At 37.3% G+C, this 13,918-nt stretch overlaps 1 protein-coding gene across 1 annotated transcript; it reads left to right on the top strand.

The window, feature by feature from the left end:
• The first annotated feature begins 140 nt into the window (after positions 1 to 140).
• On the top strand, positions 141 to 2,381 carry LOC106882090 (tRNA (adenine(58)-N(1))-methyltransferase non-catalytic subunit TRM6). Its single transcript, XM_014932648.3, has one exon. It carries the CDS (start codon positions 599 to 601, stop codon positions 2,111 to 2,113), a length of 1,515 nt encoding a protein of 504 aa, XP_014788134.2. The 5' UTR covers positions 141 to 598; the 3' UTR covers positions 2,114 to 2,381.
• Positions 2,382 to 13,918: the final 11,537 nt, after the last annotated feature.

Raw genomic sequence — 13,918 nt, 5'->3', positions numbered from 1 at the left:
TATTCATTTAGCTGTTGCTATCATTAACCTTTTGCTATCCAGCTAAACAAAATCGCTTCATGAAATGTACATCCTGTTCTAATGGTTAATAACTTTATTTCTGCTTTTAGTCCCAGGAGAACATCTCCTCCAGCTGGCTGGGGCTAAAAGCAACAGTAACATTCACCCTTAGGGTTTAGCCGCATTTAAGTGGCAAATATACTTCACGTTGTCGTGCAGTTACTGTTAATACCTCGTTCAGAGATTTAACATAACTTTATTTCATTTTATTTCCAAAATATGTCTACTACTACATCATTTAATGCGGGAAATTTAGTTCCTATCTCGCTGGTCAAAGACTAATGTACATATTTCCTCTTTGTATTTCTCTTTTTCCTTCCTGCTTTTTTTTTTTCTTTCTTAACCAGTCTCGTCTATTTTTATATATAAAGTTAGATGATGCAACAAAATCGATTCAGACAAAGGTATTACCAATGAAGAAGTACTTGTGTGTAGACAAGTACAACTTATGCAAGGGCCGTTACTCTCTTGTCTTACCCTGTCTGCCCACATGGAAAGATAGATTTGATTTGGATTTATTTCCTTCTTACGTATTGTGATGGAAGATAGTGTTGTTAGGATGTCAGCCAGAAAGATCATAAAGGAAGGCGACCACATCGTCATGAAGCGTGATGACTCCTACAGAATCATGCAGGTTCGTTTAAATCGTTATGTCTTCGTTGATAAGCACAAATTTAAACTGGATGGCATGGTTGGCTGTCCGTATGGTTCCAGATTCGAAGTGAAGAATGACACCATCGTCCAAGTTGATCGTCATTCGTGGAAGGTTAACATTCCTGATTGTGGAAAAGGTGTTGACAACCGTAATATTGTTGGTAAAGACAGTAACCAGCAGTTGTCACATGAGGAAATAATGGCCATGAAAAAAGATGGTTTGGCTGGCGAAAGCATCATTGGACGTCTCATTGAAAACAGTTCGACATTTTCTCTGAAGACTGAATACGCCCAGGACAAATATATTAAGAAAAAGAAACGAAAATACATGTTAGTCTTCGTAGTTCTACGACCGACCACAAGAATACTAATCGAAATGTATTTTGCGAAAAGCCCTGCCAAAATGTGTCACTTGAGAATCGATTCTTTGGCTCAGATTCTCATGTTAGGTAACATTCGTGCCGATATGAACGTTGCTGTGGTAGACACTTGTCTTGGAATCGTTGTTGGGGCAGTTATGGAGCGGTTAGGTGGCCGAGGAAATGTGATCCATGTTTATCATGGCCAAAACCCTTCACGTCCTGCTGTTGAATGTTACGATTTCGATCAAGACCACATGGATACATTACATTCGTTCCCCATGGAGAAATTGAACTTACTGAAGCACACCGGTAACATTGTAACTGATGATGAAAGTAAACCTACAGCTGTTGACGAAAACGAACCAAAAGTGAAGGAGCTCAAACTCGAAACTTGTCCTGACAACGAGGAAAGTAGCGAAACTGCAGCTACTATTGTCAAGTCTGAAGTTACCGATAATGAGTTGGAATCGAACCCAGAACTTTCGCCCGAAGACACAAATGATAACAAAAGTGAAATGAAGAATGAAGAATCTGACAATTGCGAAGATACAAGTAAAAACGATGTGGACAGCAGCGGAATTGATTCTAAATCGACATCTTTAGAGGAAAAACAAAATGAAACTGTTGACTCTGTGGATAGTGTGAAACCAGAGAAAAAACGATATCGTGGGACATTCGAAAATCGTGAAGCAAAACGCGAAAGTTTTGCCAAAAAGTTGGTTACAACACAAAGCCTGATGGTCAGTAAAGAACTGGATTCTATTATAATTGCTTCTAAATTTTATCCGACCCCTCTAGTATTAAACTTACTACGGTATCTTCGACCATCACGACAAATCGTCGTGTATTCCCAATACAAGGAGAGCTTGTTGGAATGTTATGCTCAGCTGCGAGAACTTGGATGTTTGGTAAATTTCCGTTTAACAGAAACGTGGTTGCGAGAGTTCCAGGTTTTACCTATGAGGACCCACCCTCTTGTAAACATGAGCGGTACCGGTGGTTATTTATTAGTAGCTACCACTGTACTCAAAACCTAAGTCCGTCCATATACTTCCTGTTTATCTCACGCATACACATACTTTCTCTTTTATAATAATACATATTACAAAAAAAAAAAGAAAAAAAACACGTGTTTTTCACATAACTTTCTATTTTATTTTTCTAAAAAATCAAAACTGTCCAGAATGGGATGAATACAGCAGAAATTTATTCCACCAGTTTTCGGACCACATTTTTATTTCATGTAATTCTCACCTGTATAATTATTTTTTATTTAGTAAAATCTGTTACAAAACATATAATTTATTTCCATCTGACATGGTTTTTATTTTCTGTGTATATTTATTACTTATTATTTTCCTAATTTTTTTTTTTTTACAATTTTTCATTTGCTTCATTGATACTTTCTTGATAATTTTTGGTTTAATGTTGGTAAATTACTTGGCGGAGGTAAAGGACATGGACTGCACCTCTTTTCGGTTTTTTTTTATCGTTTTTTTTCTACAGAAACCCACTTTTTTAACTGCAGAGATTCCGAATGTGCAAAAAAACAAAAAAAAATCTGCATTTCAAAATGTTAATTTCCCCTACTCCAGACCCCCACACCCCAATTTTTCGGTTTTTATGAGAAATTCTTTTTGCGAAATACATAGAAAAACACGGAGATTATGATTCTGAAAAAAAAAATTTATAAACTTTGAATTTTTCAAAAATAAATAACCTCCTCCGCCAGCGTATCTGTGACAGACAGTGAACATGTGGTTGAGGGTCTTTTGGTAATTCGTATTTTGAAAGTGAATTTTCTGTTTGGTTGTTGTTTCTAGCTTGTCGAACTTTCCGGTTGGAGTCTACTTAAAAATTGAAACTTTTGAAAACCCCCAAAACACGTTTTCAAAATTTTAATTTTCCTCCTCTCCAACCCCTCTTGTTTTTTCATATTCGTTTACAGCAAGTTGTTTTACACTTATATAGGTAGGTAGGTAGGTAGGTAGATGGATGGATGGATGGATAGCTGGACAGACAGACAGATAGATACAGGTAGATAGATGGACAGATAGATAGATTCATCATCATCATCATCATCATCGTTTAACGTCCGCTTTCCATGCTAGCATGGGTTGGACGATTTGACTGAGGACTGGTGAAACCGGATGGCAACACCAGGCTCCAGTCTAATTTGGCAGAGTTTCTACAGCTGGATGCCCTTCCTAACGCCAACCACTCAGAGAGTGTAGTGGGTGCTTTTACGTGTCACCCGCACGAAAACGGCCACGCTCGAAATGGTGTCTTTTATGTGCCACCCGCACAAGCCAGTCCAGGGGCACTGGCAACGATCTCGCTCGAAAATCCTACGGGAGCCAGTCAGGCGGTACTGGCAACGGCCACGCCCAAAATGGTGCATCTCATGTGCCACCCGCACAAGAACCAGTCCAGGGGCACTGGCAACGATCTTACTTGGCTTGCCGGGTCTTCTCACGCACAGCACATTTCCAAAGGTCTCGGTCAGTAGTCATCGCCTTGGTGAGGCCCAATGTACGAAGGTCTTGCCTCACCACCTCAGCCCAGGTCTTCCTGGGCCTACCTCTTCCACGGGTTCCCTCAACTGTTAGGGTGTGGCACTTTTTCACGCAGCTATCCTCATCCATTCTCACCACATGTCCATACCAGCGCAATCGTCTCTCTTGCACACCACAACTGATGCTTCTAATGTTCAGCTTTTCTCTCAAGATACTTACACTCTGACGGGTATTCACATTGACATTACACATCCAACGGAGCATACTGGCTTCATTCCTTGCAAGCTTACGTATGTCCTCAGCAGTCAGCCCATGTTTCACTGCCATGTAGCATGGCTGTTCGTACACATGCGTCATACAGTCTGCCTTTTACTCTGAGTGAGAGTCCCTTTGTCGCCAGCAGGGGTAAGAGCTCTCTAAACTTTGCCCAGGCTATTCTTATTCTAGCAGCTACACTTTCAGCGCACCCACCCCCACTACTAACTTGGTCGCCCAGATAGCGGAAGCTATCGACTACCTCTAGTTTTTCACCCTGGAATGAGATAGAAGTTGTTTCCTGTTTGTTTACAGTCTTTATTGCACCTGAACATCTGCCACAAACAAAAACTAACTTGCTAGTTAACCTGCCTTTGATGTTGCTGCACCTCTTATGTGTCCATAGCTTGCACCGGGTACATCTTATAGAGTTACTACCTACTCCTTTTCTACATACTGAGCAGGGCCATCTACCTGAAGGGGTTTGTGTTTTATCTACCTTCCTACTTATTAGGATTTTGGTTTTAGCTAGGTTGACTCTAAGGCCCTTCAATTCTAAACCTTGCTTCCACACCTGAAACTTCTCCTCTAGTTCTGATAGTGACTCCGCAATTAGGGCAAGGTCATCAGCATAGAGGAGCTCCCAGGGGCAACCTGTCTTGAACTCCTCTGTGATTGCCTGGAGGACTATGATAAATAAGAGGGGGCTGAGGACGGAACCTTGGTGGACCCCTACCTCTACCCGGAATTCATTGCTGTACTCATTTCCAACCCTCACCTTACTGGCAGCATCTCTGTACATGGCTCGCACAGCTCTCACTAACCATTCTTCTATCCCAAGTTTCCTCATTGACCACCAGATAAGGGATCGGGGGACCCTGTCAAAGGCTTTCTCCATGTCAACGAAAGCCAGGTACAGAGGTTTATCCTTAGCTAGGTATTTCTCCTGCAACTGTCTCACTAGAAATAAGGCATCAGTAGTGCTTTTACCTGGCACGAACCCAAACTGCATCTCATCTAAATTGATTAGCTCCCTAATTAGTTGGGCTATGACCCTCTCTGTAACTTTCATCACCTGATCTAACAGCTTGATGCCTCTGTAATTATTAGTATCTAAAGCGTCACCTTTACCTTTGTAGCAGTTAACTATGATGCTGCTACACCAGTCATTGGGTATGACTCCTTCGTGTATCACCTGGTTCGTAATACGGGTGACTAGGCTATAGCCAACACTGCCAGATATTTTGAGCATCTCTACAGTGATTCCTGATGGGCCGGGGGCTTTCCCGGTCTTCATACTCTTAATTGCTTTATCTACCCTGGTACTATCAACTCGGATAGCTGGTCCCTCTATTGGGTCGACATACGGCAGGCTCTCTTTCTCCTATTCATTCTCTTTATTAAGCAATCTATCGTAGTGGCATCTCCAGACCTCTTTCTTTGCATCCTCATTTAATGCAAGCGTACCATCATCCATGCGAACACATTTCTCTCCTACAACATCACTATTCTCTCTCCTACACTGTCTTGCAACGTTTCTTTATTAGCCACACAAAGGGGACAAAATACAATGTAGAGCTTTTCTTTTCGAAAATAGACAAAAAGGAGAAAAATAAAATTCTAATTGAAAAGGATTGTGAAAAAAAAAAAAGACAGATGAATAGAGAGATAGACAGATTGCTAGAGATGGATAGATAGATAAGGCACACAGAAAATGCAATCAGCATTTATCTATGTTTTTATATAAGCCAGCTGTCTTAAAACATTTTTTGTGAATGATGCTAACAAAGTGAGTCTGCAGCATTTTATGGCACAACTGGGCCTTTAGGCTCACACAACTTTAAAGTGACCAGCTTTCTGGAAATCTTGGACATTATATGAACCTTAAATACCAATTACATTTTCTAAGTTCTTTTTTTTTTTTTTACGGTGCATGGATTCTGCATTCTGGCTAATTTGGAGTTAAGAAGGTCAAACCATGCTGACAGGTAGGTAGGTAGGTAGGTAGGTAGGTAGGTAGATAGTGGAGTGTAGAATTCCTTTACTGTGTCCAAATTATTTGGTAATGTATCTTTCCTTCTGTGAACCTTAATATACTTCATGGTGATGACTTTGGTATGAGGATACCTAAAGGTTGGGTTCCCCTTGCACACCCCGTTTGCATGCATGCTGGTCAATAATGTGACCAATCTGAAATACACACAAACACAGACAACCACACATACACAAATGTATGTGAAGCTATGTGACCTCCTACTGACAACTGTAAAATTGTGGTTTTGAATCCCACAACAGCAGTCTGTTGTGTTCTTCAACAAAATACATCATTTCCACATTTCTCTGGTCCACTTAGCCGTAAATGTGCAACCATATGATGCCAGCCACTCCGAGAGTGTAATGGATGCTTCTATGTGCCACTGGCAAATCGGTAGCCACTAAACCTTTTTTTATTTTCTCTCCCTGTTTATTTTTGTGTTCCTTTCTGTCAAAGAGCGTAGGCTTGTACCTTAAAAGACTGTCTCAATTCCTGAGCGTTAAACTAATACATCTGTTTGTTGTTTACACAACTGTCTTTGTCTTTTGTTTTGTTTTATAAATTCTCATTATATATAATATATATATATATATATGTATGTATGTTGCCAGTACCACCGGACTGGTCCTCATGCCGGTGGCATGTAAAAAGCACCCACTACACTCTCAGAGTGGTTGGTGTTAAGAAGGGCATCCAGCTGTAGAAACTCTGCCAGATCAAATTGGAGTCTGGTGTAGCCATCTGGTTCGCTAGTCCCCAGTCAAATCCTGCAACCCATGCTAGCATGGAAAGTGGACGTTAAATGATGATGATGATGATGTATATATATATATATATACATATATATGCATGCAGTTGGTTAAATTAGTGGAATAGAAGTTAAGCAGCTAACTCAAATGCCACCGAATCTTATAATTTTATATCCACGAAGTCTCATTTAGCTAGTTATCATCAGGTATTACAGGTATTGCATACCTGTTATCACATACCATTGTGATTTCTCTTTACTATTTCATTAATGCTAGAGAAATAGTTACAGAATAGTTTTGCTGCTAATGGCAAAGTGAAAAGACACATAAAAAAACTTGCAATGAATAGATCTCTGCATGTGGGTCATCACATGTGGCTCTGTGACTCTTGGGTGTAATTGACAGAATGGAATGTCACCTTTCAGAAAGTACATTAACATTCCAGTGCCATGGGTTGTGTAGGTCCTGTATTTTGTGCATTTGAAATGGTCCAATGCATAGAAATAAACACATAAATAAATAAATAAATGCTTTCTACTAAAGCCACAAGGCCTGCAATTTTAAGGGAGGGGGCTAGTAGATTACATCGACACCCCACTCCCACCCACCAAACGCTTAACTGGTACTTATTTCAGAGGTGTTTTATAGAAATATTGCCAGATCAGATTGGAGCCTGGTGCAGCCACTGGCTCTCCAGATCACAGTCAAACCGTCCAACCCATGCCAGCATGGAAAGCGGACGTTAAACGACGATGATGACGATTTATATATCAATCTATTAAAACAATATTATTTTGGACGTATAACTTCTGTGATAAATTTTTTTGATGCAATTTTTCCTGCTCTTGCTTTATAATATATATATATATATATATATACACTCACACACACACACATGTATCTATACACATACACTTATACATATATGTATGTGGACAAGTGTATGTATGTATATGTATGTGTGTATATATTCATGCACACACACACACACATATATATATATATATATATTAATATATATAATTATAAACATATAGGGATCAGCATGAGTTGCTTCACCAACATACTGAAAATTTAGAAATAGCAGTCAAAGAACTACTAATTCTAACTACAAGTAGTTCTTTGACTGCTATTTCTAAATTTTCAGTATGTTGGTGAAGCAACTCATGCTGATCCCTATATGTTTATAATTATAAATGTTTTTACAGATAAAGGTTTTTTTGCATACTGAACTACTTGGCAAAATTGTTAATTATTAACTAATTGGATTAACTAATTGTTAATTATTAACTAATTTTATTAACTAATTGGCAATTCCCTGCCCTATATCTGTATATATATATATATATATATATATATATATATATATATATGTATATATATATATATATATATATATATAGTTATATTGAATGTGAAACATCTTACGTATCAGCAGTGTAAGAACAGATGTAAATATGTTTGTGTATAAACACACACACACACACACACACACACACACGACACAAATATGTTTTTATACATTTGTATACACATACAACGATGTATAGTGTGTGTGTGTGTGTGTGTGCGTATGTGTAAGAACATGATACTATGTTTTCATTGGTCAAATGAAGTCTGATGTTAGATGGCACCAAGTGGTCTCAATTGTTGATGGCTATTGAAAAGAGGAAAGCAGATACAGGCTGTAAATAGATATAACTCTAAGGATAAGTAGCCAGGCACAAACAAACAAAAGAGATTTAAGGCACATGTATAGCTTTCAATACTACAATTGATAATACTACTACTACTAATGATGATAGTTCCCTGCAGGGTCCTTGAAGCATGACCAGTAAACAAGTGTCGCCTTAGTCTGCTTGCTTTTGCGCAGCTGACACTTTCCATCTTACTCAGCAAAATAAGCTAAAAGTTTTCATCATAAGAAAGAAAAAAAATTATTTTCTAATTTTGGTGCAAGGCCATGAAATTTGAGGGGAGAGAGCAGGACAATTACTTGGACCCTAGTATTTGACTGGTATTTATTTCATCAAGCCCAAAAGGATCAAAAGACCTCAGCTGGATTTGTAAAATGCTGGAATAAATGCTTCTAAGCATTTTCTCTGATATGTCAACTATTCTGTTAATTTGCTGCCTTTAGTTAATTAATAATAATAATTAACAAAACAACAATGATTTCAAATTTTGGCACAAAACCAGCAATTTCGACAGAGGTGTGGGAGGAGGGTCAGTCGATTACATCAACCCCAGTTATGTAACTGGTACTTACAGATGAGGACAAATATCTGTCAAATGTAAAAAATGTACCTTTTGGTACTGTATTTCTGTTGAGATGCTCCATATTTCTTTCAATTACTTTGAATATAACAAAGAATTTAGTAAAATAACTTAGTTATCATTCAGCTAGTGTTAGGAACATAAATTGTGACTAAGGTTTGGTGGAAGATTTTAATTCAAAACTTATGAAAACAAGACAATTATATTACAGAGCCAGAACCGGTTCCAGCCAGGTTGGTAACAAAAGAGTTAATGCTTTGACAAATCTGAGTGTGAAAAAAGATTTCTGAAATTTATGGGTGCTTGATTTCATAATTCTTTCTCTGTGTGGTAGAGATATTGAATTTAAAAAGTTATCATTGGAAATATATTGGATAATCTTGTGGGGTTCTTCCAAGCCAGCTGCTTAGGCTAATCTTGTTGGATAATCTTGTGGGCTTCTTTCAAGCCAGCTGCTCAACGTTGAATGTTTAGTGTGTCGATGCCCGGAGTATTAAGACATTCAAAATATAGTAAGTGACTGATGGAGGGTATTTGTCTGTTTGCATGTCTTTGACAGCTTCCAGTGGATCAATATTCTGGACAAGATTGGAGTTCCAGACAAGAAGTGTAAGCTATGTGATGTACCATAGCCATATATAGTTTTAAATAGATAACAGGTAAATGACTGACAAATGATGCTATGACACCTTGGGTCCTTTTGACGATTTTAGAAATGAGGTTCATCCAGTGCAGGATATTCTCAATAATAATGCCTGGGTCACATTTACCAGAAGACTTATGGTTGGTTTTATAGAGAAAGTAGTTAAAAAATTCCAAGTTTTTTTTTAGCCCCAAATGTATAGTGGTACACTTGTCTATTACCAGCCTTAGCTGCCAGTTGATAGGCCATTGCTGCATTTGTTTCCAGGTCAGATTGCAGAAAAGATCCAGCGTGTAAAGGATCTGTTCTTTTGGTCACAAGATACAACACCAAATTGTTCACATTTGAACACAGTAATATGCTTCTATTTATAGCATCTATTTTGTTAATATATGCCAGAAACAAGAACAGATCCCTGCAAGAACGGTGCCTCCAGCATTAGAAAACAACACAAATAACAAAATCTAGACACGTGCAGTGCAGTGTCAGAGGTAGGTGATGCTTCAGCTTGGAGATGAATACTGGAGTCAGATGGGAACATGTTTTAAAGGTGAAGACTTGGGTCTGTTATGAACCTTGGGACTCATAATACTAAAGTTTAACCTAGTTTCCATGGCATATAAGTGACTGGGATTACAAAACTCCCTCTGAATAGAATGTTAGTCCCTCTCAGGGTTAACTTCCCTACAATTGCTGGAACTCATTTACAGCTGAGTGGACTGGAAACACAGCACAATGCTCTGTCTGGGAATTGAAACCATGATCTTAAGACCCTGAGTGCAACACCTTAACTGCTAGGTCATTGGGAAGAAGAAATATAATAAATAACAAAAATAACAAAAAACACGAAGAAAACATGAGAAAATTCTAGATATTTTATTGTGTTTCTTTTAATCTTTAAACTCTCTTTATATATTTGGTTTCAGTAGGGTGACATAAATGACACCGTACACTTGCAATGTCCTCACATTTTGGCTGAGAAACGTTTATTTATATTTAAACCAACAATTCCAAATTATGGCTCAGTCGGTGCTTGAAAAGAAGGAATGAACAGAAATTATTGCCAGGAATGTAAGCACAAGTGACTCCAAAGGCTCTGTTTTTTCACAAAGCGATTGTTCTAATAATATAAATTATAATTTGTAGTATATTTGGAATTTATCATATATATATATATATATATATATATATATATATATGTATGTATATATATTAATTATCATATATATATATATATGTATATATATATTGTTTTTTTTCTCTTTTTTTTGCTATATTGTCAATGAATTTTTAAAACAATTTTGCTGTTGTTTTTATGTGAAATTATTCAAGAATGGCATCTAGAAAAAAAATGAAAAATAAAATGAAAAAATGCCCCACCCCCCAAGCTCAAAACAAAATCAAAATCAAGGAAAACTGCAACAGATAATTATGATGTAATTAGTATATAAATGAATAAACATAGATTCTTAAAATAAGATAATAAATTTTTTAACTCTTAACCTTATTCTTAGTGGTGAAGATTTTTTTCTTCTTCTTTATTTTTAATATTTACATTTATATCATGTTTACACTGCTTTGACTGCTGATTGTCATCAAGTGTCTTATTCCTGGATATGTACAAAGTACCAGACTGGATTTGAACTAGAAACTTTATTTCTAAACTAAAGATAACAATGCTCTTATCCATAGACACTCAATGTTGAATGGTGATCAAACTTATCAAAATAAGTCTAGATTGATATAAATAGTTTTTTTTTAAATGTTTTGTCTATAAAGATGAAGTTAATAGCTTAAAAAATTAGTCTTACCAACAACACAGCATGGCCGTTGCCAGTATCGCCTGACTGGCCTTCGTGCAGGTGACACGTAAAAGCACCTACTACACTCTCTGAGTGGTTGGCGTTAGGAAGGGCATCCAGCTGTAGAAACTCTGCCAAAGTTAGATTGGAGCCTGGTGTTGCCATCCGGTTTCACCAGTCCTCAGTCAAATCGTCCAACCCATGCTAGCATGGAAAGCGGACGTTAAACGATGATGATGATGATGATGATATATAAATTGAGTTAAATGCAGGTGTTATTGAAATCTTTGAATAATACTTGTGTTTAACTCTATTTATTTATCTATGTAATACAAAAAAATTTCACCAAAACCTGGAATTTCTACCTTTATAAGTAGGCTATTACATCCTTGGTACTTGTGTGAATTTTGGCTACCCCGGTAACTATTTATTTATTTTTTTCCGTGTTATTTGTAAACACTGAAAAATACACATACATTTCTATATATATATATATAAATATATATATGTATGAACACACACATGAACATTTATACATACACATTTAACTGATAACCAGAGATTCAATATAGACAAGTTATTGAAGGATCCAAGAGGTATTTGTGGAAATTAAGTAATCTTTGGCATTAAACAAGGTACAAAAGAAAACAGGTCTGGGAGCAATATATATATATATACACAAATATAATTATATATATATAGACAGATGGATAGATAGACACACGCATACATAAACAAAAGAAATACACAAATGAAAGGCAAAAAAACACTGCACAATGAATGGGTTAATAAAACACACACACACACACACACACAAATAAAAAAGAATGAAAAACGTAGAAATATTCAAATGACCGAGAAGTAATTGTGGCTTGACAACTGGCTAAAAATGCTGTTGGATTAACAAAGCAAATAAGTCGGTGGTCAGTTTAAAATCCACCTGGTACAGTGCTAGGTTTCATAACCAAGGGAGGTTACTCTTACTGGTTATAGTCCAACAAGCTGTCAAAAGCAGCCTTGTGAAGGTAGAGTTTACTGCTGTAAGCGGGGGGTTGCAGGATGGCACAGTGTAAAGTAAAAAGTGTGATTTTTGTCAGTTTGCAGTGGTGAGTCTGAAAGGAGTGATGGGATGTGGTTGAGAGAGCAGGTGTGTGCAAGGGACGATGGGTTCAAGTAAGAAGCAATCCTTGTTTAGACAAGTCCATGTGTCACCTGAATTGCTGGTGCGGTATTGTGTAAAGGGTCTTGGTTGCAGCCATTTGAAGAAGGAACATATATGACCACCACACCTGAATGGACTTTCTGTTTGTTATGAATGAAGCATGTGAATGAACAGCAAGTAGATGAGGTAATGAAAATCATGAATAAATAAAACATTATATATATATATAATTATACATATATATAGATATGTATACATACATACATGTGTATATCAGACATTGAGTGAATAAGTTAGTTATAGAAGAATGCTATATGTGTATGTATATATACACATACATATATACATACGATGTATAAATATATATATATGTGGTTGGCGTTAGGAAGGGCATCCAGCTGTAGAAACTCTGCCAAATCAGACTGGAGCCTGGTGTTGCCATCCGGTTTCACCAGTCCTCAGTCAAATCGTCCAACCCATGCTAGCATGGAAAGCGGACGTTAAACGATGATGATGATGATGATGATAGTGGAGGCGCAATGGCCCAGTGGCTAGGGCAGCGGACTCGTGGTTTCAATTCCCAGACCGGGCGTTGAGTGTTTATTGAGCAAAAACACCTAAAGCTCCACGAGGCTCCGGCAGGGAGGGTGAGTGGCAAACCCTGCTGTACTCTTTCACCACAACTTTCTCTCACCCTTTCTTCCTGTTTCTGTTGTACCTGTATTTCAAAGGGGCCCGCCTTGTCATGCTCAATACGTTAAGGGTACACGTGTTTGTGGAGTGCTCAGCCACTTGCATGTTAATTTCACGAGCAGGTTGTTCCGTTGATTGGATCAAATGGAACTCTCATCATCGTAACCAACGGAGTGCCGAAGTATATACATATCTATATATATACATATCTATATATATATACATATATATATGCACACACACAAATTCACACAATTTATGACGGAATGTTAAATTCATCAAATTATGAAGACTTGAAATGAAATAATGGAATGTCTTGCTTAAAATGACACATCTTACCCAGAAATTAAAAGCAGTGGTTCAAGAAATCCCACATGTACGCATATATATATGTATGCATGTGTGTGTGTGTGTGTGTGTGTTGCTAGATAGAAAAACTGAGAAAGGGAGAGATAAGGGGCTTATTTCTATGTCATGACATTGGATACAATGGAAACGGTAGCAGTGGTCACATGACAACTGCTTCCATAGCAACAGTATAAACATAGAAGTCATTCATAAAATGTAAAGTCTTTTAAAAGTAAAGTTCTTTACTACAATGGAGGATATTTTGGTGGGAATTCATGTCTTGTATTGGAAAAATTTCTCCAAGTAAATAAATAATACATAAATTAATTATAACCAAAGGTCATTGATTGATATTTGACTTG

This window comes from Octopus bimaculoides, chromosome 10, assembly GCF_046866305.1.
Source record: "Octopus bimaculoides isolate indiv1 chromosome 10, ASM4686630v1, whole genome shotgun sequence".
Taxonomy (NCBI): domain Eukaryota; kingdom Metazoa; phylum Mollusca; class Cephalopoda; order Octopoda; family Octopodidae; genus Octopus; species Octopus bimaculoides.
The sequence above is the reverse complement of the archived record's forward strand: the minus strand, read 5'-3'. Positions and strand labels throughout refer to the sequence as shown.